The sequence below is a fragment of the Varanus komodoensis genome, unplaced genomic scaffold, assembly GCF_004798865.1.
Source record: "Varanus komodoensis strain SLA01 unplaced genomic scaffold, ASM479886v1 scaffold37, whole genome shotgun sequence".
Taxonomy (NCBI): domain Eukaryota; kingdom Metazoa; phylum Chordata; class Lepidosauria; order Squamata; family Varanidae; genus Varanus; species Varanus komodoensis.
In genome coordinates this window covers 5,542,428-5,568,029 of record NW_025335889.1, presented here as the reverse complement: position 1 = coordinate 5,568,029, position 25,602 = coordinate 5,542,428, and the positions used below count along the sequence as shown (strand labels likewise).

The following is a 25,602-nucleotide window of genomic DNA, read 5'->3' as shown; positions in this document are numbered from 1 at the left end:
TGTCTCTCTCCCTGCACAGGTCATCATACAGAGCGACCAAGGCAGATTCAGTACCATACCCGGGTCTGAAGCCAGACTGAAATGGGTCCAGATAATCAGTTTCATCCAAGAGTGCTTGGAGTTGTCCCTTTACCACCCGCTCTAACACCTTGCTCAGGAATGGGATGTTGGCCACTGGTCTATAATTGGTGACCATCTCTGGATCCAGGGGTGCCTTCTTTAGGACTGGTCGGACTGCCACCTCCTTTAAAAGGGTAGGTACCCGGCCATCCCTCAGAGAGGCATTGACAGCCTCCAGGATCCAAGGCCCTATCCCGTGCTTGGCTTTGTTAAGTAACCAAGATGGGCAAGGGTCCAATAAGCAGATGGTGGGACGTACTTGTCCAAGCACCTTGCCCACATCATCAGGCCACAATAACTGGAACTCATCCATCAATTTTGGACCAGACGACAACATTGGTACCTCCCCTGAAGACTCTGAGTCACTAGTGGAGTCCAGCTCGTGATGAAATCTGAGCGATTTTCTCCTTAAAATGCTTGGCAAAGTCTTCACAGCGGGCCATCGAGGGCGGTACAAGGTCTTTCTTGAGGCCTGGATAAACCAGCCCTTGTACCACCCGAAAGAGCTTCGCTGGATGGCATTGTGAGGAAGCAATGGAAGCGGAGAAGAATTTCTTTTTCGCCACCCTCACCACCACAGCATAGGCTCGATAGTGAGCTCTCAAGTGTGTTTGGTCAGATTCATCCCGTGATTTCCTCCACCTATGCTCTAGACATCTCTCTACCCGCTTCATTGCCTGTAATTCAGGTGTATACCAGGGCGATGAACGGGCTCTGCCAGGCGGGAGAGGACGCTCAGGAGCGATCGTGTCAATAGCCCTGGTCATTTCCCCATTCCACAGTTCAACCAGAGCATTGACAGGAGCACCAGTCTTGTCAATCGGGAATTCCCCCAGAGCCTTCAGGAATCCATCTGGATCCATCCGGCTCCGGGGGCAGACCAACACAATCGGGTCTGCACCCTTACAGAGGGAAAGGTCGCTGTCTAGCTCAAACCTCACGAGGAAGTGATCTGACTATGACAGGGGAGTCAGACATAAATTCCTCACCGTCAGATCCCCCTCTTCCTGCCCCATCAAGAAAACCAGGTCCAGAGTGTGTCCATGTTCATGGGTCGGGCCAATGACATGTTGAGACAGCCCCATGGCCATCATGGAGGCCATGAAGTCCTGAGCCGCCCCGGTCAGAACAGTCTCGGCATGGAGATTGAAGTCCCACAGGACCACATCTCATCAACAACTCTCCAGCAACCTCATGTCTGCTCTTGCTCTTCTAAAATCTCCAGGTCAATATGGAAAAATCTCATCTCTTGCTGCTTTGAATCCAACAATTTATTGGTGCATTTCTAGGCGCCACCAGAGCCAGGACATACCTCCCCAAAGATAGAGTGAATGCTACCCTCTTCTTAACAGATGAGCTTTCCCACATTCCATCCTGCAGAGCAATCATAATCCAGTATTTCCTGTTGTCCAACCTTTACATAATGCTGGAGTCTTCCTTTGAAGTACTATTATGGGAGTTTTCACATCTGTACAGAATATCCTACAAAATGCTCTCCATTAGTTTGAGCATTACATTTTTAATCTTGGGAAGGGAATGCACTTCAAGTTGGTCCTTTACACTTTTGCCAGGATTTTGTTAGTTCCCTGCACAGTAATCCTTTATGTCACTTGACCTTTATTTTTAAAAAGCCCTCCTTTCTCTGTGCACACATGCCAGATAAGATAGATGCCCTCATTATTTTGGTTGCAGCATGCTTGAGACCCAACAATTTGGGGCTATAAACTATAAACCCATAGCTAGCTGACATGCCTTTTTGTAACTCCAGTGTGGGCACAAGGCCCCCAATCTGGATCTTAAAATTGGGATCATGGTAGCGTCCCAATCCAGATCTTGTCTACTCTGACTACCCTAAAGTAAAAAAATGAAACAAGAAAAGAAATAGCTGCTAGGTACAGATTAAAAGTAATGTCTGCTTTGGCTCCAACAGAGCTTCTCTTCTGGAACTTGATGGTGTTTTTTGCAGGAACTCCCTTTCTTCTCTGCCAAAGCTATGCAAGCAAGTGATTCTTTGACAGGCCTCACAGAAAGAGCTTGCTCTATCGGACATGCTTCCTCCCTGGCCCCATATCATCTTAAGATACTTCAGCTATGCTTTCTTTATACCTTGTGAAGATGGCAGAAATTAAACCAGAATGTGAGCCATGGTTAAGTCTAGTGTAATCCTTTCATTGATGCAGATATCCCCTGGAAAAGATTCATTTCTGAATTATTTGTATAGGTCAGACCCATCTCGCTCAGTGGCACATGACTGAATGCAGGTGGGCCATTTTGGGAGGCAGTGCTGAAGGATTTCTCCTTAGAGGTGGAAGCTGGCTAGGCATACCACATCCTGCTATGATTAATGACTGTTTATTCCCTTAAAGCAGAATTTGTGTAAATCTTGTAGCTGGTGTCACTGGAACTCACTAAAAAATGGTTAGGGGAGAAGCAGGGCAAGGAACTAGATACTGTATCAGTACTTTGGCTAGGTAGCTACTGTGAAAGCATCATATTGGGATGTATACAAGGCCACTGTCACAGGCTGTGAAGCATCATTTGAGAGACAAGCCCTGTCTATAATGATGTTTGATTAATACTCCATTGTGCTTTCCAGCTGTGACTATGTGCCCTTTTCTTGTTCCATGTTTCTGTGGCTCTATAACGTTTGCATATTGTGCCATCTGTTTGTAACTCTTCGAGGGTTCTTTCCAATTTCATCTCTGGGCCACAGGAACGAGTTAGCACTCCCAGGCTACTGCATTTTCTCTCCTGCCAGCCATTGTGTTCCAGCTGCTCAAGTCTTATTCCACCCAACTATGATTGCATTGACAAGGGAAAATGGATGTTTATGTAACCAAACCCCAGTGCGTGGGATTCATAACTTCTGGCCCTGGCTAAAGTAATTATTGTTGCTGGAACAAGAGCCTTGCTGTGCTGAGGACAAGGGGGAGTGCCGCAAAGCCCAGAGACTGACGAGGACTTCCACTCTGGAATGGCTTCCTGTTTACCTTCAGGAGGGTGGCCAGAGTTGGCTGAGGTGTTTTAGATGAACCTACAGGGAAATAGTTGGGAGGTTTGCATTTGTTTTGTTGCAAACTTTGGTCTTGCATCCAGTGGCAGACTTAAGATGGAAAGAGTTGCAGAACATGGACAAGGATTAGAAGGTATAGATAGTGTCCACCAGGGAACATGCAGTAATTTGGGAGGCGGAACAAGGGCATGCTTAAAGTGTAATTAGGGCTATCTTCTTACAGTCAGAAAGCTAAGTTGCTGTATTAAGAAACAACAGCCTTCACTACTGTGTTTACATACAGGGAACCAAGAGCCTAACTGCATGTTCTGCTAATTATGTTGCCCGTAGCTGAGGCTTTTCTTACAGGTTACTGTCACATAACTGCATGACCCTGATTTGAAATGGGACCATTGCAATCTGAAAGAGGAGAATTAAGCCTTCTCCCCATGCCCATTAACGTCATTCAAAATCTCCTTCCTTCCCCTGCATGGGATATGTATTAAAAATCAAATAAGTGTGCGTGTGCTGACATGAGAATAAAATGGAAGAATAGCCTCAGCTACCTGTTAATGTAATAAGTAGCTCAGCTCTAAATTTCCCAAACAAAACCATATTCAGTTTGAAGTCAAGAGTTTGCTTGCTTGTTTGTTTTCCTTCTGCAGTATGCTTTCTAAAGTAGAAACAGAAAGCCAGAGCAAAGCCAAAACGTACCCCCCCACACATCATGGCTCTTTTTTTGTGTGCTGTTTAATGGAGGGTGGCGTTTTGAGTGCAACGCTGACAAGGAACATGCTGCCAGCAGCTCTGGCCCTTCCTGGAGTTCTGGCAGCTGGAATGGCCATACAGGTAATGAGAGGCTGGATAATGCTTCCTGCTGCCACCCTGCAGCCTTTTGGGAAGGCAGAAATGGCAAGCATATTCTCCCAGGAACACCACAACCACCTGGACCACAAAGTAGGGCAGACATGAGCTATATGGGAGAGGAGTCAGTGAAGAAATCTTTTGCGCAACCTCACCTGAGATGCTCCCAATTTTGCTCATATTAATTTGCCAGAAAGAAATGAAGTGGTTAGAAACACTTCAAAAACAGTCCAGAAACTTTTGCTGTTTTGGAACAGGGCGGCGAGTTGGTTAATGGCAATGGGCCAACTTTTCCATGCACACTGGCTGGCAGTCCATTTCTGGGCTCAATTCAAAATGCTGGTGTAACATCTAAAGCAATAAAGGCTTGGGGCCAGGTTACCTGAAGGATCATCTCCTCTCATAAACATCTGCCAAGACCCTAAGAGCAACTTCACCAGACCTTCTGCAGGAGCCCCCATGGAACAAAGTGAGGCTACTTAACAGCTGTGTCACCTCAGCTGGGGAATGAACTTCCCAGACAGGCTCACCTGGCACCTACAGGTTTCTGGTTTAAATCTGATATTGTATTTTGAGTCTTTGCATTTTGTATAGATTCTCTTTGGTTTTTTAAAATTTTATTGTAATACTCTATTTTAAAACATTTAAATAGTTTTATTGTATTTTATCAACTTGCATTTAATAGTTTGAATTGTTGTGAACAATTAGGTAGTGTAGAAATGTAATAAATATAAATAAAATGCTTGCTGAAATTAAGATATATGAGGTCCATAACATTTCCAAGATCTCCTAAAGAAGCTACCTGATCAAAATGCGAAATGAGATTTGCTTGGCACAGCTTGCTCTTGACAAATCCATGCTGATTTCTAGTGATCACCACATTAAAGTCAAAATGTTTGCAGACTGAGTGCTTTCAAATCTTTTTTGGAATAGTGGTGTCTGTCGCCAAACTCAGCTCATTTTGAGCTTTACTCCATCTGACACCACATTTGCAATTCTGGACTATGTTTCTATGCACTTTCTCATTGTCCTCCTTTCATCTCCTGCATGTGTCCTTTTTGATTCTCAGATTACAGCTAAGCCTTTTGCATAACCATATTGGTTTCATCTGTTGTCTTCCAAATTTTTTCCTGTTGGGCAAAGTCTTGTCAGGTGATGAAAGCTCTAATCTGACAATCATGTGGTAGCATCCCAAGAGTCTAATTTCTCTGTATCCCATTTTCTTTGCGGTGGGTGTATAGCTTTCTGTACACTCCCTTTAAACTCAGTGCAGGTTTCAGGTTCATTCCTGAGACAGTTCCTTTACAACCCGCTCACCATACTTGTTGCCATGTGAATTGGCTTGAGTCCCACCAGTCCTTTACAAATCCAAAAACTGAATAAAGAATTCCAAATAACCCAATAAAACCACCAGAAACAACAAAAAAAAAGGCTTCTCTAAAACAAGATTGTTCAAGCGAGCAAATTAAAATAATGCATGTAAATTCTGTGCATTGAATCCTCGTGTCTTGGTGGAAACACTTGAGCTTGTTTTCTTTTAAATGGATTGAACAACTCTTGTGGATTACTTTCTGTGAATTGGCTATATACAGTAGGGACACCCTAAGCTAGTAGAACAGATAGATTTGCTGTGCATTGTGTGCCATCTTCTAGTGTGCATTGTGTTGCCACTCTGTGGGCATTCCACGAAGTCTAGTAAGCTGCATTTCGTTCCTACTGGAGATGGTAAAGTCTTCACTGAAGAGCATAAATATAGGTGACCTATTGGGATAAATAGAGTGGTGACACGAGTTTTCTGGAAAATTCTGAATTGAACAAATTTCTAGTTTGGAGCTATTGTATCGGAAAACATTCAGTTAATATCAGAAAATTTTCCAATGCAAATTAGGTTCATTTTAAAGAGAAAAAAAAGTCATTGTAAAATGCTCTAATGCTTAGTGATTTAATCTAGAAGGTTTATCTTGCTTGTATTTAATTTTAAAAAGAGTACTGCATCTTAATTTTTGTCCAGTACACAATTACTATGAAACCTGAAATGTTTGAGGGAAAACCACACCCTTAAATGTGATTTCAATCTCAACTTATATATCATGTTTATTGGAATACATTTAAAATTTAAAGAATATATCATGCATTTCCCATACATAACTTAACTTGAAGGGGGAAAAGGGTAATAAAAACCATTGATATGTTAACTGTAGCAACCTAAATAGCTGTGTGTGGAATGCTGACAACTAGTCATCTATTTCTACTGTTGTGGGAGCATCTTCAGTTCCACTGCCCCTGTTTATTGGTTCCATTTAACTCTGAGACATTCATATACTTCACTGACAGATATGAACACTGGGGCTAACACATGATAAACTTTGAATGCAACATTCAATCTGTCAAGTTTGTCTCACACTGTAATGAAGGTTGGCATACATTCAGTTTCACTAATGAACTTATGAAACTGAAAATTCTGTAAATCATCACACTCTGGAGAACAACTGTACCCCACATCACTGTCTTAGGGTGGCCAAATATGAAACAGCAGGGTATCTTGTAAAGAAGAGGGAATATCTAGAGGTGGACCTTGCGTGACAAGTTACACGTATTGAGATTCCCTCTTCAGTATACATGAGGACTCCCCTATCCGCTGGTTCAGTTACTTGTTTTCACTTAACTGCGGTTGACCTTGTTTCAAAGGAGAAGTCATAAAGTGCCAAAGAGAAGTTGTAAAATGAAAATTCTAAGTTGAATAGGGAAAGAAAACAATCATGCTGAGCTTGCTAGGATGTATGGTAAGATCGAATCTTCTGTTCATGGAATTGGGGGGAAAATAAATGTGTATGTACAGAATATAGTACACGGGTCATCAAACTACTGCCCAGGGGCCAGATCCAGCCTGCCATGCCCTTTTATCTGGCCCACCATGCCCATTTGGATCCGCTGCACGTGCATGCGCATGCCCACTGCTGCCCACCTCACCCCACACATGGGGAGGCAGCAGTTTGCTCACTTGGAGAAAACGATCTCCAGGTGAGCAGGCGGCCACCTTGTGCGCCCACCTCATGGTCTGTGCCCGCCCATGCCTCACCTCACCTCCTCTTGCTGTGTGCCCCGCCCCGTGGGCACCCACACACCCCACACTGGTCTGCGCGCACTGCCAGCACCACCTTTCCGGCCTGCGCCTATCACCGGCACCTTTCAACTGGCCCCCTGGTGAAAAAGTTTGAGGACCCCTCAGATAGTACATAATAGTGCTCACTATCATCCAGTTTCAGGCATCCACCAGAAGACTTGGAACCTTTCTCCAAGAATGTGGGGGTCCTGCTCAAACTGTTAAAAGTGCAGGGACCCTGTCCTTGTTTGTATCTGCACATTCCGCACAAAGCCATTGCTTCCCAGTTTGAGCATCACTTGCATTTTCTAAATGTAGAAATTCTGAATGTGTTTCAGGGAAGAGTTTTGGAATGCTGCCAGCTTTCAACCTGGAGACTGAGGCTGCATTACAGACATGACGCTAAGTCATGGTTTATGTTAGCCATGGTTTCTTGCTTTACTCATATATTGTCTTGCAGAAACCAAACAAACGGAAAATGTTTTTCCTATTTCATTTTTCCTTTTTCGAAGCTTCAGAGTGCTTTCAGACTGCTCTTTCTGGACAGGATAGGATTAGATAGGATTAGACAGATAAGATACCAGTAGAATTCTTCCAAGCTGCAGAGACTGAATCCATCTTAAATCTAACAAAAATATGCCAGAAAATATGGGAAACAAAACAATGGCCCAGAGGCTGGGACCTTAATACAAGATACATCCCAGTCCCAAGAAAGAAGAGGCAAAAGAATGCAGCAACCATAGGACCATTGTGCTAATTTCCCATGCAAGCAAAGCGTTGTTCAAGGTGCTACAATAAATAATATTACTCTATATGGACCAAGAAATGTCTGTTCAAGCGAAATTCTGAAAAGCAAGAAGCACTCAAGCTCATACTACACATATTTCAGAAAATCAGTCTGTGCTTTATAGACTACACCAAATCTTTTGGCTGTGTGGATCACAAGAAACTATACATGGTCCTGAAAGAAATGGGTTTGCCTCAGCTCTTGATAGTCCTGATGCATAACTTGTGTCATAGACAAGAAGCTACCAATAGGACAGAATATGGGAAAAAACCTGAACAGTTTCCTATAGGCAATGGTGCCGGACAAGGATGTATTTTTTGTCCCTCTCTGTTCAATCTGTACCCAGAACATATAAGAAAAGCTGGATTAGGGTCAAAGGAAGCAGTGAAAATTGGCAAAAGATGCATCAATGTTTAAGAGATTCAGATGGGATCATATTACTGGCAGGTAGCAGCAATGAATTGAAAAGACTCCTAATCAAAATAAATGAAGAAAGTGTAAAAGCTGGACTGCAGCTGAATATTAAAAAGAAACAACTAAAATCATCACTATAAAAGCATTATAGAACCTCACTGTCAACTTTACTGTCAACAATAAAAAACAGAAATTGTGAAAGATTTTGTATACCTTAGCTCAGTTGTCTATTCAAAATCAGCCAAAAAAATTGAAGACCAAAACTTGGAAGGGCAGCAATGAAGGAACTAGAAAAATAATTAAGTGTAAGGATGTTTCACTAGAGATCAAGGCCAAGATCATACATAGTATTGTATCCTTGATCATTATGTATGGCAATGAAAGTTTGGGCAGTAAAGAGAGCTGACAGGAAGAAAATTGATGGATTTGAAACATGGTGCTAGAGGAGAGCTTTAGAAATAACCTGGACTGAAAGGAACACAATCCAGTGCGTCCTAGATCAAATCACACTAGAGCTTCCCTAGAAGCCAAAATGACCTAACTGAAGCTGCCATATTTTGTGCTCATCACGAGAAGGCCTGACTCCCTGGAGAAGACAAGCATGCTAGGAAAAGTTGAAGGCAGAAGAATAAAAGGAAGACCGAATATAAGATGAATCAACTCCATAAAAGAAGTCTCAGCCTTGAATTTGCAAGAGTGGAGCAGTGCTTTCATTCATAGGATTACCATAAGTTGGGGATAACTTGATGACGCATAGTAATAAACAACAACTTTCTGGGCACCTTTGTTTCAGAATGGACAAGCCAGGACTGAATCATGGTTCTAGGACCAGAGATCATGGTAAGGTATGATTTAAACAAGCCAAACATTATAAGCCAGCAGTAAACTAGAAGATCTACTTTTCGTTTATAACTGGTGAACAAATCATGGTTTCTTTGTGGGTTATTGTCTGATACAAAACAAGCCTATTTCAAGGACCCAAACTATGACTTGACTTTATGTGTGAATCAGACCAGGGAAGGAAATCAGTACCACAGTTCTGGGCCTGCTTTTCCTCCCTTCTTCACAGCAGAAAGCTATCTTTAGTAGAGAACAGCCATCCATTCTACATTTGCAGTACTTCATGGAAGGGTGGATGGCTGCAAATTGGGAAGTTGGCAGTGGTTGTGGCTATCTCATCTCCTACTCAAATGCTAGGTTTCAGGGGTGGACACAGCCCTTCTGTGGGCTGCAACTTAGCAACCCTAGGAACCTGAATATTCTCAGTGGAGAATATGAATAACCCTGAAGGTAAATAATTTTCCATTTCCCCTTATGTAGAGTTCAGTAGGTAAAACTCCTAGTGTACAAGAAGAGAGGTAATTGACATGATTACATAGTTGAAATGCAACTTAGTTTCTTTGTTTATTACTCAGAAACTCCTTTTCTGCTGCTGGCAGGAAAGGAAGCCCAAACCACAACTGTGGCAGCAAAGCAATGTTTCAAATTTTCAGCTGGTATAAGGTACAGGGAAATGGTTTCTTCTAACGCCATACCATTGCACAGGATCTTCTTCCATGTATATATAATACAGCAACATTAGGTACAGGTAACAGAGAGGGAAGACAACGTGGTTGTGTTGAGAACATTGCATGGTAGGCAGATGGATTGTTACTGGATTGCATACAAATGCATAAAAATGTTTTAATAAATAAATAAATAAATACTGCACAATGATCTCCCCTTCCTGATTCCACCTTTTCAAAAAAAGCAGTCTGCGTTTTATTAGTCACATTTTTCCTGTATCCTCTGACTTCTGTATTGGAACTATTTTATTGAGGAAGCACATTTTAATTAGCTATACAGATGTGGACGAGTGGATTGATAAAGGAAACTTGGGTGGTGGCAGCATGTGCGCACGTGTGCATTCGCTTTAATATACTGGTGTTCCAAAATAGAAAATAGTAGGACCTATGGCCTAAATTCTGTCTGAGTAGTCAGTGAAAGTGTAAATGTAAAATGTTTAATGTATCTTCGCTTGCACTTACTGCAAACATACAGTGTTTAAAATGATATTGTTGTTTCTGTCCTTCAGACAGTTTTGCTCCTTGTCTTCTCCCCGCTCCCCTCCCAAAAAAAGACGTTGTTAGGAGTCAAAAGATCTGATTCTTTTAGAATTTATTTTAGTTAAGTAGTGTTTCCAAGAATGCATTAGTAATACTTGAATTATGTTGTAAACGTTCCCAGAATAATCATGAATGGGTCAGATTCAGCAGAGTGCTCGTGGGGCTGTGCAAATGTAGCCCCCACATGTGTAAACACATGGACACACAAAATTTCGTTTGTTGATTGCTTTGCAGCTAGTGGACAGAGTAGAACAAAGAGGGAAGGGCAGGTTTCTGAACAGCAAGTTGGCAGTTTCAGCTTCATTTAGCTGTTGGATCAGAAAGGAGTATCACATGCTGTGTGTTTCCTGGCACTGTTTCTACCACTTCTCCAGCTCCAATTGCACGAAGCCTTTATGAGGCCTCTGGATTTTCACCAAAGGTCTCCAAAGGTACTCGACCCTTGAGGTCCCTTAACAGTGCCACAGGGATTGCATTCAACTGAATTTCAGAATGTATTTAGCCTCTGCAACCTTGCTGCAGTTTACCCATCTCTAATTGAGAGCTTTAGAAAAGGTATACATTTACACACTTAGTTGTTCCCCACAGGAAGCGTTTTGTTTTGGGTATTACATTTTCTGGAAAACTTTCTAAATCGCCTCTACCTTCCATTTTAAAGCTATAATGGTGGTAGGGATGGGATGGGCAGAGGAAAAGCTATTTGTGATGGTATCTTTGCACTCACCTAAGCAATCAGAATATGGGAAGTTTTTGTTATTTATTTTGTTGGCTCATTTGTGTACCTCCATACTGCAGTGGTGAACAACTTATGACCCTTCTACTATTTTGGCCAACAGACCTCAACATGCCTAGTCCACCTAGGTAGCAGTGAGTGATGATGGGAGTTGTAGGCCAAAACATCTGGAAGGGTACACATTCCACACTCCCACAATATTTAGAAGCTGAACATTTGGGTTTAACCCTAAGGGCAAATCTGTCCAATCTGCTAGGGATTTTATGTGGCAGCTGGTGGATATACATGGTTAGAATCACCTGTGACCTTCATGTGGCAAGGAAATGTAAGCTTGAAGCTAGGTTCAACAGCAAAGCTTTGTCTGGTCTTTTCTATGATGCATTAACACATACGCCTTCAGAGGCACAATCTGTTTACTTTCAGCTGTTTTGTAAAAAGTATTTTGTTCTGGCATTTGCAGTTCTGAACGCAAGAGTTGAATTCTGCTGGGGCACTTACATCCCCATGGATCCACTTATGGTTCACACAGTTCCATGGGGCAAGCAGCCTGAATGACTTGCATAATGCCAACATTGTTTTCTACATATGATTCATTTTGTGTGCTTTTAGAGGCAAACCATTCTGATGCCTAGCTAAATTGGCTGGAGTGAAAGGTCTTATTAAAAAGAGAGTGCATAAAAACCAGGAGAAATGTTGGGTCTACCCACAATGATTTTTTAAAAACATACATTTATGTATTTATTTAAAATACTTTCAGACTGCCTTTAAAGGTAAAATCTTCCCAGCATCATGCTAATTTGATAACCCTGTCACTGCTGCTGCTTCTGTTCTTTTCTGCTCTTTTTGCAGAGCAGAAAACGGTGTGATGAGCTCAGGGTTCAAGATGCTCATTTCCTGTCTCTGGTATTGTCTTTTCCAGAGCTGCTTTCTTCCCTTTTTTTTCCAGAGGCACATTTAAAAATAAAACAAACAGAACACACTGGCCAGCTGAAATATGCTTATTAAAAAACACATGTCATAGTAAGAGGTAGCCTATATTACATTGCATCTCCTCAATGGATTTATCTTGTGCTGCTCAGAAAACTTTGAGTCACAAATGCCATTAATTGATTCCACTGAGGGTTTTCAGAATCATTTTCCAGGAAGTATGTTGACCTGCTTGATGGTTTTTAAGAATATTTGTAAACTTTCACCACAATGGGAGGATGGCACACATTGTCTCTCCTCTGTCTTTTTTTAAACCTTTGTATGTTTCTGCTTTAATTGCCAACATCTTGATCACTAAAGACTGTGTTGCCTTGAGCAGTCTTCACATTCTTTTTCAGTTATGCTCAAAACAAGATGTGGCTGTTCCTTACTAAGTACATTCTGTGAGCCTGTAAGGAACTGATAGCCCTTCCATGAGCCCTTAGAGCTGAAAGGTTCTCCAGTCTGTGGCCTCGCTCCAGTTGGTGAAGAAGCTGGGGTTGGTGTCGCATGTTGAGAGGACATGGAATCCTCTTTGGGAAGGAAAAGGTGGCTAACCCTTCCATAACAGAACAAGATGTTGTGCTGGCCCCTTCTGTTGCTGTTTCTTTCCTGCCCCGACACTGTTTCTGCACTACCCTTCAACCTCCTCCAAGCCTTTCTACCTGCTGGATCTGAGAAAGCACTATCAATTTGGGTGGGGACATATTGCATTTGACCTCACAGATTCTGCGCCAAGTATAAGTGAATGCACATAATCCCAGGTAGCTGTAAGTAGAACCCTTTAGCAATGACTAGAACATGGATGTTGCATGTCATTACTTGAATGATCAGTCCTGATTCTAGTACTTTTACTATTTCATTAATCCCAGTAATATATGAAAAGTGCACTAGAGTTACTGTAAAATGGAAATGTTAACTAAGTAAACCAAGCCCCAATTTCACTTTTATATTCCTAAAGAGAGCGTATTCTTCTGTTTCATTCATGCCCATTTGCTCCCAAGTAGCCCTTTAAAAAGTGTCTATAGCATTGCCTCCTTTGTTTGTTTGAATACATCCTTTGCTACCAGTTTGGGAACGCACCACAGTGACCTCTGTTGGATCTCTAGTAGACCCACTGAGTAATATCGAATTGGTTGGAATAAAGGCATGGAACTAGCAAAGGACTGACAATATATTGAAAGAGGGAGAAAAGACTTAGGCTACACTTTTAAGTTCAGGGAGGGATCTTTTGAAGTTAGGTTGTGTCTGCATTACAGGTTACTGTGGCTGTCTTTCCCAGCCTCTCCATTTTGGCCAGCACTTACCATGCCTTTTGCTTGAATTGTCTGCACTTTTGCTTGCTTGCATGCTGTCTTGTATTTGCATAATTTAGTGTGTTGGAGATTGGATTCACTTTGGAAATGTGAGCAGGGTCACATTACCCACTTCAAATCCATATAGATGATGAAACTAACTTGGGATGAGCTCACCTTTCTCTTGATACTTACAACATTAGGGAAGGAAAGAGATCCACAGGCATGCATTCTCAGTGTAATTACCTGATTGGAAATGTCAGAGGCAGAGAGCTTTCTTCTAGATAGGCTTAAGTCCTGGGACCTTTTATTTTACAAGTTAAGCAGTACTACAGTGTCTTAACATTGCAATTTACAGGAAGGCATATTTGGAGACCACACAGTTCCAGAGGTAGACCTCTGTACCATTAGCTAATACAGTGTTTATCAGTGTGTGCTATAGAAGTTCTGTCACTGAACTTGGTACCACCACAAGGCACCCTAGTAGCTTCTCAAGGCACCTCTGACTTCTGCCTCACTCCTGTCAATCTTTTCCTTGTTTTGCAGTTGACATTCGTGAGATCCAAGAAATCCGTCTCGGAAGAAATTCGAGAGATTTTGACAGATACCAAGAGGATCCTTCATTCCGGCCAGAACAGTCTCACTGCTTTGTTATACTTTTTGGCATGGAATTTAGACTGAAAACACTCAGTCTGCAAGGTGGGGTCTGGTTTCCTCCTTCCTGTTTCATCGGGTGGATAGATCATATGGCATACTGCCATTATGCTCTTTGTCTCACAGCCCTTTGAGCTCCCACCAACACCCTTCAGCATGGCCTGTCTCACGACAGCAGGAAGGAACAACGGGTGACAGTGACAGTGAGTGCGTGGGTGCTAGCAGCTGCTGCTAGAACTGTGAGCTGTTGCAGGGAGCAAGACGCTTGCGAACACACGGGTGCTTGTTCATGTCCCGCTTTGTGAGCCTGCTCTGTGATTGGCTCTGTGGTTGTCATTGGTTCTTTCTCTCTGCTGTATTGTGGGTTGGGGTTCAGGCTATTTAGCACTCAGCAAGTAACAAAATGGGCAAGGCAAACTGTGTAACTGTCTCAAGTAATCTATTGTGGATCTGGTATAAGGTTAAAAGTTTCCTATAGATTCTTTGCTATTTAAAAATGGGGTTCACAATCATTTTAGTTGATTAAATATTAATCCATAATAATGTATTGCACCTAAAAGCTTTAAAGCAGTCTTGTGCTGTGGGTTTGAAAAAAATACACATTGATTAACCATCTCAATTTAATAATGCTTGAATGAATTCATATGTTCATGCCTTCACCATAAATGGGTTTTGAAAGCCATATGATAGCTTACAAGTTTAACAAACAGGAACCACTGCTTTCTGGGAGGAAAGGCCATCCATAATGCTTCCTTTTTCATTTGTAAAAAGCTGCCCTCTACTGGATCAGACCATGGGGTTTATCTCACCTGCCGACTGGCAGCAACACGCCGGGGTTTCAAGCAGGATTTCTTACAGGCCTCCAGGCCTTACTGAGACCTGCTGCATGCCAGGCATGCTCTCTGCTGTTGAGTTATGGCCTCTTCCATTTTAATAATTACACCAGATTTTCACAAATACTGTTTGGTCATTCATAAATAGCCATCTTCTCCTGATTACCCAGTCCTCCTCCTGCCTGCCTGCATGGAGATGGTGGAGATGCTACCTCAGACTGCACTCAGTGGCATGTGGTTAGGCAGTGAAAAGTTGCTTCTTCTTTGATATATGTGTATTATCCTAGGAGCCTGATCCAGCCAAGGCTACCTCAATTTAGATCTGAGAATGATCAGGAAAAGGCAAACTACTTGTTTGAGAGAGGATACCAGCTTCTTGAATCTAAAGTTGGAATGTGGGTGCAGATAATCAAGAAACAAGCAAAAAGAAAGTTTATGCATGTCCCTCAAGGCACAGGGGCTTCCTAATAAGATAGATGTTGCACCTGGGAGACTGATTGCTTGGACAATAATGTACTCCTCCTCCCAGACTGAAAGCCAAAGCACAAACTAACACAGTGAAGAATCCCTGTTAACTCTAGCAGAAGGGTGTGTACATTTCCTTATCTCAAGGATGAAGTAAAGCATTCACAGCAGCCAACATGTAACTGAGGCCCCTCGCTACCCTAGGGGATTCTCGCAGCAAATAACCTAGTAAATGCCTATTGATTTTATGACTACGCCTGTGCTGAACCCCATAAAGCTGAGTTGCAGAAACACACCAGAGCCTTCCCCAGACTGATGTCTTCAGGCTGTGTTGGACTACAACCCTCATCATACTCATGCTGGCTGGGGTAATGAGTTTGTGGTTGAATTCCTCTGGAGGGCTCCAGGTCGAGGATGGCTGAAGTATGACTCGGAAAATGGAAAAGTGCCCTTTGGTGTGAATTAAAAATCACTAAAATCCCCCTCCCCCATGTACTAATTAAAGTACTAATCATTTGCTGGATCAATAATAACTGGGTAACACATGCAGCTGTAATCTTTATGAAATAACATCCCAGCTTTTTCCATTGTCACATTTCTTTGGTTGTCACAGATGAGAGAGCACAAGTTGAATGCTCGGTGTTTCTGCCTTTCATTAGAAACCTGGAAACAATTGTTTTTCGATGTGCAAATACAGAAATGGGGCTGTTCATGGCTTAGGCCAGAGGTGGCCGTCCTTGAGGCTTGCAAGATCTATTTTGTTTGTTACTGGAATCCAGCAGTCTACCAAGCAGCCAGACATAGGAGGACAGAGTTAATTATCTACCCCACCTTTTCACTGGCATGTATACAAATCCATGTGTGTATTACCAGAGAACAGGAATTGTTAATAAAACTTTCAGTCTGGCCTGAAATCAGTCAGACTGAGAAAGAAATGATCAGCACAATGGCAGATTGCCCCTCTTTCACAGTCAGTTGTTTTCATTTAAAACATTGGGACTGAGACCTTGGAGATCTGTTGCATCGAGAGGTCTGCCAGTAGATCCTGATTGGCCTCTGCCCTTTCATGGGTTAATCATCCCAGAGTTAATTCATCCATTGGCCATGGTTTGTTGATGGGTTAACCCGTAAACAACTCAGATTTTCCAGGTCTAGACTATCATGAAACAGTCATGAAATCAGATATGGGGTATTCCTGGGTTGTTAATTAAAAGTAAAAATGAAGAGTGTGTAGCTTGCATGCTGCTCTCATCACTGGAGTTCTTTGGGCTAACAACCCAGGAACTGCTTATATGATGTGGGAACCCGCCCAGGTCAGAGGGTAAAACATGACTGCCGTCAAAGTCACAGACACAGGATTTTAATAAAACAAATGTTTAGAAAATTGTATAAATGCTTAGAGAATAGCATAGAAAGAAAGCAATACAAGTATATTCATGATTTAGGAAAGATACAAGATTACTTGTGAAATGTCATCAATAGAAGAGCAATCGAAGTAACTTGCATAGTAATCCTAGGGCTGCATACTCCTCCCTCTCCCTATTTCGTAAGTTTCCTTGCTTTTTTAGACTGTCCCACTTTTTGTTCCCAACACCTCCCTACCTTCTCCTCACCTGTTCCTAATGCTGGTAGTCCTACACATGACAAGAATATAGCAGGTCTGTGCAGAATTTGCCACCTTAGTTAAGCGACTAGGTTACATAGTTTGTTACATGCTTGGATTACAGTGCATGCCACATCTACTGTAGGACCACAGATCCACCCACAGCTGATGGAGTGAATGCTAGAAGTGGCATGAAGGAACTGGACAATCACTTCACCATATGCCGTACGCTGCACAGAACTGCCTGATCTACATTCTCAGTATCCTAGTCTGGTCATTTGACCTGGTCCATAGCAAGCTTTGCAAATAGTTTTTAGCTCTTAAAAACTGCCTGTCTGCTGGTATGCAGCAATAATAAGTATGTCTTGCCATGTGCATCCATTGCCCAAAAGGAATGATTAGGGGTGGCTGGATCAGAACCACATTTCTTCCAGTGTACAGAAACTTCCTATCCAGCTGCATGGAGGTGTTTCTCACCTGCCACAGGTGATCAGACAAGTAATTATTTAAAGTCTGTCACACAACAGGAAAAATAAGCTTCTTGTTTATTTAGAAAAGGTAAAAGGCTTCAGTCATGAATTGGGATTATTCTCCCTTAATGGCTTTTCTTACAGTACTCTGCTATAATTTATAAGTGTCAGGCTCAATGGGATGAACTTCCTCCTGTTGGAAATTAGCTGTGACGGGACTTCCTCCTTGGAATCAGGGGTCATTGCCTGCCTCCTATCATGACAAGTCCAATTTGTTATTTATTTTCACAGCCACATCCGAAGATGAAGTCAACATGTGGATCAAAGGATTGAACTGGCTGGTGGAGGATACCCTGAAGGCTGCCACCCCACTGCAGGTTGAAAGGTAACCAAAGGAAAAAAAAAAAAAAGGTGTGTGTGGGGGGGCGGGGAGGACAGGAAAAAAAAAAAGACTCAGGCAGGTTGGGTACAGTGTCAGTTTCATTTCTTCTCCTTCATTACCAGTGCAGAATATATTTCAAGAAGATCCATTTGGTTTGATGAAGATAAATCAAATTTCTGCATGATTGCATAATTCGCAGGATTATTGTGGTTATGAGAGTGAAAGATTCTGGACTTGGATTGATTGATGGCAAGGTTGCCACATGGCAGATCAAGAAGGGGAACAATGGCACAACATAAACACACAGACTAAGTTTTATTTCTTACCTTTTAGAGCAGAAGGAGCAATCTGAGGTCCCCAGATGTTCTGGCTTACAATTCTTACCAGCCCTCACCATCGGCTCTGCTGGGTGAGGCTGAGGGAAAATGTCAACCAAAACTACTGGAGGACTACATGGTAGCTATTCCTTTATCAGAGGATTCAGATTTGGCTCCTATTACAGTGCAACTTTATGCATATCTACTCAGAACTAGGTCCCAGTTGAATCAATGGGATTTACTCCCAGGTAAGTGAAGGACTACAGCTTTACTTCCCTTTAAAGTTGATTCTTAATTTTATATTAGATGATGATACTGCATTCATTTATGTAAATATTAAATTCACATACATTTCCATATAAGGTAAAGTAGATTTGACTTCCTGAAGCCAATATATACAACATAGTCTCTTTTTTATCTCCATCACTGACTAAGCACTTTCTCCTTAGGTAAATATGTGTATTCTCAACTTAGCCTGTAGGAAAATTTGTTTTTCATGGCTTACTTGCAGCTGCAGAATTTATTTTCCTAAAAATTTGTCCATCTTGGTTCACAGTCTTTCCAGGTTGGCATTTTGGGTTTTGGAGTTTGAACAGAACTTTAAGTAGATTGCTGATCAACAACATCAGATTCCAATCTTTTACAATGCCACTGAAATCAAAATGTGGGAGGAAAAGCATGCTGAGTGTCCTTTTACTTTCCCCAGTCATGTTCAATGAATATGCTTTGGATATAACTGTGTGTAGTTATTCTTTAGTGAACTCTGATTAACCTGAACTTTGAAACAGCCACCCAGCCTAGGACAGGCTTAAGTTTCAAAAACTATCTCCTTCTAGGTGGCTTCGGAAGCAGTTTTACTCGGTTGATCGCAACAGAGAAGACAGGTAAATAGAGCAAAACTTTCCTTTGTTTACATTGTGGTAAACCTGCCTTGGTGTACTCTGGTTATTATGTCTGTCTTTCAGCTTGTATTGCCTGAGGATATAGACAAAATACTTAGAGGAATAAGGGCCGGCAGTTCTCCTCTGGACCTTTGCCACTCCTGATGCATGAAATCACCCAGGGCTGGGCTGGGGATTTGAACCTTGGAGGGAAGTTCAAAGTTCCCTTGAGGGAAGGGGAATGGTCTCCACACCACAGCTTGAAAAAAGCTATGGCATGGCCACTCCTGAATAAATCTAGTTTAGATTAAGTGGCTCCCACTAATTATGCCTAGTTTCAAATTATAAACTCTTAAGAGTGGGTGGTACTTCTCAGCTCGAAGTAGTGATGGATGATGCTGATCATTTGGATCCATCCCAGGCCTTGTTTTAATGGGCACAAACCAATCTGTTTGCACTAAGAGATTATTTATGCTGGGGAACGGTTGGGACACATGTGATCCTTTTTTTCTGGATCTCTTGCTAGCTTGCTGTGGTGATACCATCCACCATAATATCCTTCTGGATCATTTCTCCTAATTATGCATTGGTGGCACATTGCTGCAAAGGTCTTGGTCTTTTCTTTTGTTGCACTCTTAGCCATTGCCTCAAGAGGTGCTTCAGGGTCTCATCTTCACCCCCGTACATTTCAATATCTGCATGGAATTGCTTGGGGAAGTTATTTGGGGGTTTGGGGTGGAGTGTAGATCAATATAAATATAAGGATATAAATAAATAAATAAATAAAAATATGTAGATGACACTCAGGTCTGCCTCTCATTTCTAATGATACTCGGAAGGCTGCAGAACTCTTGAACTCATGTCTCAAGGAAATTTTGTGATGGTTGAAGATAAACGGTTTATCTCCATTTACTGTGTAGCTTATTTGCAGGGCAGCTTAACGTGCCATGTGAATATGGTCATTGTGTAGCATGGGAGCAGGCAGGACAGCGGTAATTAAGGATTGCAAAGGAATTTAAAAGCATATACCCTAAAATTCAGCTGCAAATACTGGCTGACTGCCAATTGCCCAGAAGGTTGAGTTGGTGGGCAGTGCTATCCATAGAAGCAGAATTAAGGAAGGAAACAGAGAAAGGCGGGTAGCTGAAGCCAAGCAAGATAAAGTAGTTTTAAGAAAGTGGGAGAGGAAGAAGAGGGTTGCAGGCAGGAGGACATCAAATGGATGTTTCAGGGCAAAAGATTTCTAGATTTCCTAGCTAGTTGGAAGGCCTCACTGAAAGACAGTTGCAAACAGAGGACTCTCCATTCTCTGGAAGGAACTGTGATGGTGGTGGTGTTTCTACTGTTTTGCAAGCACCCCGACATTGCTGGGTAGGAAACATTTTGCTTCTTTGATTTTATGGACCTGAGTTTCAGGCCCAGCAGCGCCAATTCACGGCAAACTTGTCATTACCATTTAATAAGCCACTGTTTATGACTGCCTACTGTAAGATCTGTTGAATGCACATGCGCTTGGCATATAGGCTTATATTTCACCAGTGGAGAAGGCTTTGTGTTGTGCATTTGCTGAGAAAGCATGAAAGGCTCTCTTTTTAAAAAGTCTGTTCTTGGTATCTGTGCCAGTATCCTTTGCCACCTGTCCTTTCATCTCTGTGTCCTGTTACCTCTAGGCTTTTCTCCCTCCTGACATGAGTCTCCTTTAATGATGTTAAGAGAGTACATTAACCTTTCTGTATTGATTTTCTTTCGTTTCTTTTTTTTAAGTGCTTTTCCCCATAGAGAAAAGAAAGGTTTTAACTATTGGCACTGAATGCAAAAGTGGATGGAAGCCCAAAGGTACCACCAGCAGGAACACAGGAAGTTGCCTTAGATTGAGTCAAGCCATGGGTCCATTCAACTCAATATTGTTGATACTGGAACTGACTTTCTAGGGTTTCAGGGAGGAATTCTTCCATCTTGACCTGAAGATCCCAGAAATTATGCCTGAGGCATCCTGGGCTATTGCAGGGTTTTCCTTAGGCCAAGAGAATGAGAGGGTGGGGAGACTGGAGGCCAGAATGTATTTAAGTGAATAGTACATAGATTACTGACAGGGCTGAATACAGCAGATCTCAGCCAACTGGAAAGAAATGGCATCTTGCTGGCAATGCCTGTGTTCACACCTCCGTCAGGGACACAAGCTTTTCAGTCCCTCCTTTTGACATGAAATTTAGCCTTTTGTCCCCATCATGGATCATCTACAGTGAGAAATCGCAGTGGGGATTTGTCGTCTGGATCTAAGTTGTCCTCGTAGCTTGCGCAGGAAACAGTGAAGCCAGCTGTCCTGGTAGACACCTTGCTTCATGCTAGAATCTACACATTTTCTTACTGGCAGCTGGGATCCTTTCTAAGCAAAATGAGTTCTCTGCTGTCTTCAGATCTGATGTCTTCCTCTGCAGCGTTCCCCACCACCCCGAAAAAGAAGGGAAGAAGAAGGTGCTGAAAACCTAGCATGGTGTGGTTCAGGCCTTACCTCTACCTTGTATAGAGTGGGTTGGGCAGAATACTTGTCCCTTCTGACTCGTCATAGCAGCCATTTTGTTGTGGTGCCCATGCCAGTTTCTCAACTAGCCAGTTGTACTCACAGGCTCCCAAAGGTTGCATATCATTCTCTGAACTGTGCTCCAGAAACTTTTGCAGTGCACATGGTTGGTTATCAGACAAATCAGTTTGAGGGCCCTGCCTTGGGGCAAGTTTGAAAATAGGTGCCCCAAAGGAGAAATTCTAGAGAGGAGAACATCTTCCACCCCACCCTGGTATGCCAGGAGATGCCACACCAGAGTTGTTTTGCACTGTGGTCAAAAGCCTGTTCTGGGATGCTAGTAGCTGGACAGTATATAAAAGTTTTAAATAAGTAAGTAAGTAAGTGCAGTCGTCCTATTGTGTGTTGAGCCTGGCAGTGTCCATGCTTGGTACTAGAACTGCAATCCTTTGCCTCTCTCTTCCCCCAGCGAACAAATAAAACCAGCAGTGTCCTTGAACTGTGTTTCTAGTGCCAAATGCTGCCCGGCACCTCTGCTGTTCTCTGGTGTCTTTTCTCCCTTGTGCAATCAGCCTTTCAATTTCCTGTCCTGGCAAGTGGCCTTGTCTCAATCCATTATTTGACCAGGAGCTGGGACAGAGGCAGCCTGCAACATCAACATAGCATGGATATAAAGAATGAGCAACATCTGTCAAGAGAGGGAGGGGTCCATTTTTGCATGATTTGCATATTGATGAGCTTGTGCCATGACTTGAGGAGATTATTGCCACCTGCTTTGTGAATACTCCTCTCAGAGGCCTCGAGGGATGGCAGTGCTTGCAAAGCAGAGAAATGTAAAGTGCTCTCAGTGGGTATAATAAGCCAGCCTGGTGTTCTAAATGAGTCTTTGTCATTCACTCTGAATTGTATGTGTCTTTAAAAATAATGCAACTGGGTTTTTCTGTTTCCACTGTCCCCAGTCAGAGAGGGGAAGAAACAAAGATGCAACTGGGGAGTATGCTTATAAAAAGAAGAGCCCTTGTTATACAAGGAATAAATACACTGTTTTGTTTTGTTTTTTCCCCTATGAGAGGCATGAATGGTTAGATTACCATGGTAAGTCTCTCAAAATTTGAACAGCAGTTTATGCATATTTAGCTGGCCCTGTATGGAAAATTCCACTTTGTAAATCTGCACTAGCAAACTGGATGTTGTTTTGAAAGAGGTCTTACAGATTTGGAAGATGAGACTAATTGTGACTTGATGTCTAGCTGGGCTGTGGGTGGAGAACAGCTTGCCATGCAGAAGGACCCTTGTACAGTTCCTTGTTTCACTCGGTTAAAAGAATTGGGGAGCAGATGATGTAAAAGACCTCCGCCTAAGACCCTGGAGAGTAAATAATACTGGTCTGGATCAGGATTTGGCAACATGTAGGCCTGCAGACCTTCTGGCCTTTGACTCCCAGGATGCCTCATCATTGGCTCCACTGGCTAGGGCTGATGGACGTTGTAAACCAGAGCATTTAGAGGGCCATATACTGCCCACTGCTGGCCTTGATAACAGTTTGATCCAGTATAAAATGCCTTTCTATGCTTTAATCAATTAATTTTGGAAGCTCTCAGGTCAGTTTACAACAAATGGGACAATTCCTCATCAACCCACCTAACCACCCACACACCTCACAGAAAATTCTGGCTTCTGACCAGGGGTCTTTTTCCTGAGAACAGCCTCTTTCTATTGTTTCTGTCTAGGCTCAGGCAGCAGAATGCCCTCTTAGTCGACTCATTTCTAATCTAGCACAACTCAAGCAACCATGTACTTCCTCCCTAGTACAGATTGGACCACTAGATACCAGTTCAAGTAGAACTGCAAATGGTAAGAAATGAGAATTTGGATCCCGCAGTTTCAAAAGACAGTCATCCTGCCAAAAACATGAGAGAATCCTCCTTTCACTTTTACATTGTCAAGGGCACATCTCTCTCTCTCTATTTTTTTCCTTTCCAGCAGATCAAGGCAAGATGATTCTCACTACAGTCTTTTATTTAGGATAGCTTTGTAATACAGACTGACAAATATAAAAGGAATTAGCAAGAAGCATCTATCAAATTAATTATCCTTCTAATTGCTGAGTTAGTTCTTGTGCAGTGCAGGAAGTTGATTCCATACTGAACTCCTTTCTTCTCTTTTTCTCCACATTAAGCTGTTCCCTTCAGGGACACTGGCACTGCTTGTGGGCTAGATGACAGGACTGCTGGACATTAATAAGTGGTCCACTCATTTGACATGGCAAACCACTGGGCTGATGAGGTTACACCCCTCCCTCTCTGACTGCCCCTGTTGTACGGTGTCTCCCCCAACCCCAAACCAATGGTATTCTGGTTCTTACCAGGTAAGAGAACCAGTCTCTTACCTGGGAATTATTAACCTTAGTATTCCAGCTAAGCATTCTGACCTGTCCTCTTCCTCAACTTTGAAATCTTCCACTTTAGGGAGAAATCGCTTGCTTCTGCATTTTGAGAGAAATGGGCCCAATCCCTACAAACAGGCAGCTGTAATCAGGAATACTAGAAACAAAATTTGCAACCCAGTTACGTAGTATGAGATTAATTTTGGAGGAGGCCCTAGGACAATAATCATCAATTGTTTCCTCTGGATACAGATCCTAGGAAATCCCAGGCTGAGGAGAGTGAGTGTGGACAGCTGGTATCCTTCCATTTCATTTAGTAAATTTCAGTGTCATCCAGTAACCAGGGTTCTCTGGATGATTTACAAAGATGAAAACCTTTAAAATACATTATAAATACCATACAATATAAACACAAAAAGGCATGCAATGTACATACAGCTAAAACAGTTTTGAACAATTAGCAAGAAAAAATTGATGAAAAGTTTGCTTGTGCAGCCAAAGCCCTCAGAGACTAAGGAGGTGTTAAAAAGACAACAATGCTGGCAGCAGGCAGCTCCCATCAGGTGGGAAGATCATTCTGTAACTGAGGACTGCCATGGAGAAGGCCCTCTCCTTCTCCATGAGTTGCCACCTTCAGAGCCTCCCTTGGAGGAGGCACCTGGAGGAGGGCCTTGTATCAAGAATGCAACACTCACAGATCATAGAATCATAGACTAGTAGAGTTGGAAAGGGCCATGAAGGCCATTGGGTCCAACCCCTGCTGTTGCAGGACACCAAGTTACACCATCCCGCTCAGATGGTTGTCCAGTTTCTAGTGTGGGAGAGCCCTCCACCTCTCTGGGCAGCTGGTTCCACTGTCATGTTGCTCTGACAGTGAGGGAGCTTTTCCTGGTGTCTAGCCTGAATCTGGGTTGTCGCAACTTGAACTGATTATTCCATATCCTACACTCTGGTATCAGCAAGAAGAGATCTTGACCTTCCTCTTTGTGACAGCCTTTCATGTAGTTATAGAATGATACCATGTCTCCCCATAGTCTTCTCTTTTCAAGACTGAACATTCCCAGTTATCTCACTCTCTCCTCATAGGGCAGTGTTTCCAAACCCTGGATCATTTTTGTTGTCCTCATTTGGACCTTTTCTAATTTTTCTGCATCTTTCTTAAATCCTGGTACCCAGAACTGGACACAATATTCCAGATGAGGTGGCCTTTTGCCCTTATCTCAGCAGCACTGTTAGTAATTGCCCTTCCCACATGTATCAGATGTACATAGTCAAACTCAGGTGCAGTGGCCAAAGCAGGGCAGTGTGAATGTGGGATGAGTGGATCCCTGCAAAATTCAGCAGCAGTTATCTCTGTAAACCTGATACAGAAATTGACTTCACTTGGAAACAGTTCAGCTGTGCAAGGAGCCCTAAAAGGCTTCTCACAAGCTCATATAATATTTTGTTGCCAAAGTATTCAAGAAGTGAGGTGGGGAATCCATGCATACTGCAGTTTTTGCCTGTGTGTGTGTGTGTGTGTGTGAGGGAGGGAGGGAGGGAGAGGGAAAAGATTCATGGTTACAGTGTGGAAAACTGATTAGTGGCCATTGGCCTTTTTCTGTTCCCCTTCCCCCTTCTGGAATGCAGACACTCTTTGCTCACTCACTGAGATCTGGAAGTAATAAATGGGGAGTTAGAGGGTTCCATTTCCTGACCTAATGACTGGAGT

At 42.6% G+C, this 25,602-nt stretch overlaps 1 protein-coding gene across 2 annotated transcripts in view; it reads left to right on the top strand.

Annotated features, from left to right (window-relative positions):
* Nucleotides 1–25,602, top strand: part of PLCG1 (phospholipase C gamma 1) — an 89,706-nt gene that overhangs the window by 24,695 nt on the left and 39,409 nt on the right. For both annotated transcript variants that reach the window (XM_044440254.1, XM_044440253.1), the window contains exons 2-4: nt 13,926–14,078; nt 17,696–17,789; nt 18,940–18,987. In XM_044440254.1, coding sequence (XP_044296189.1) covers nt 13,926–14,078; nt 17,696–17,789; nt 18,940–18,987 — 295 coding nt within the window. The remainder of the gene's footprint in view (nt 1–13,925; nt 14,079–17,695; nt 17,790–18,939; nt 18,988–25,602) is intronic.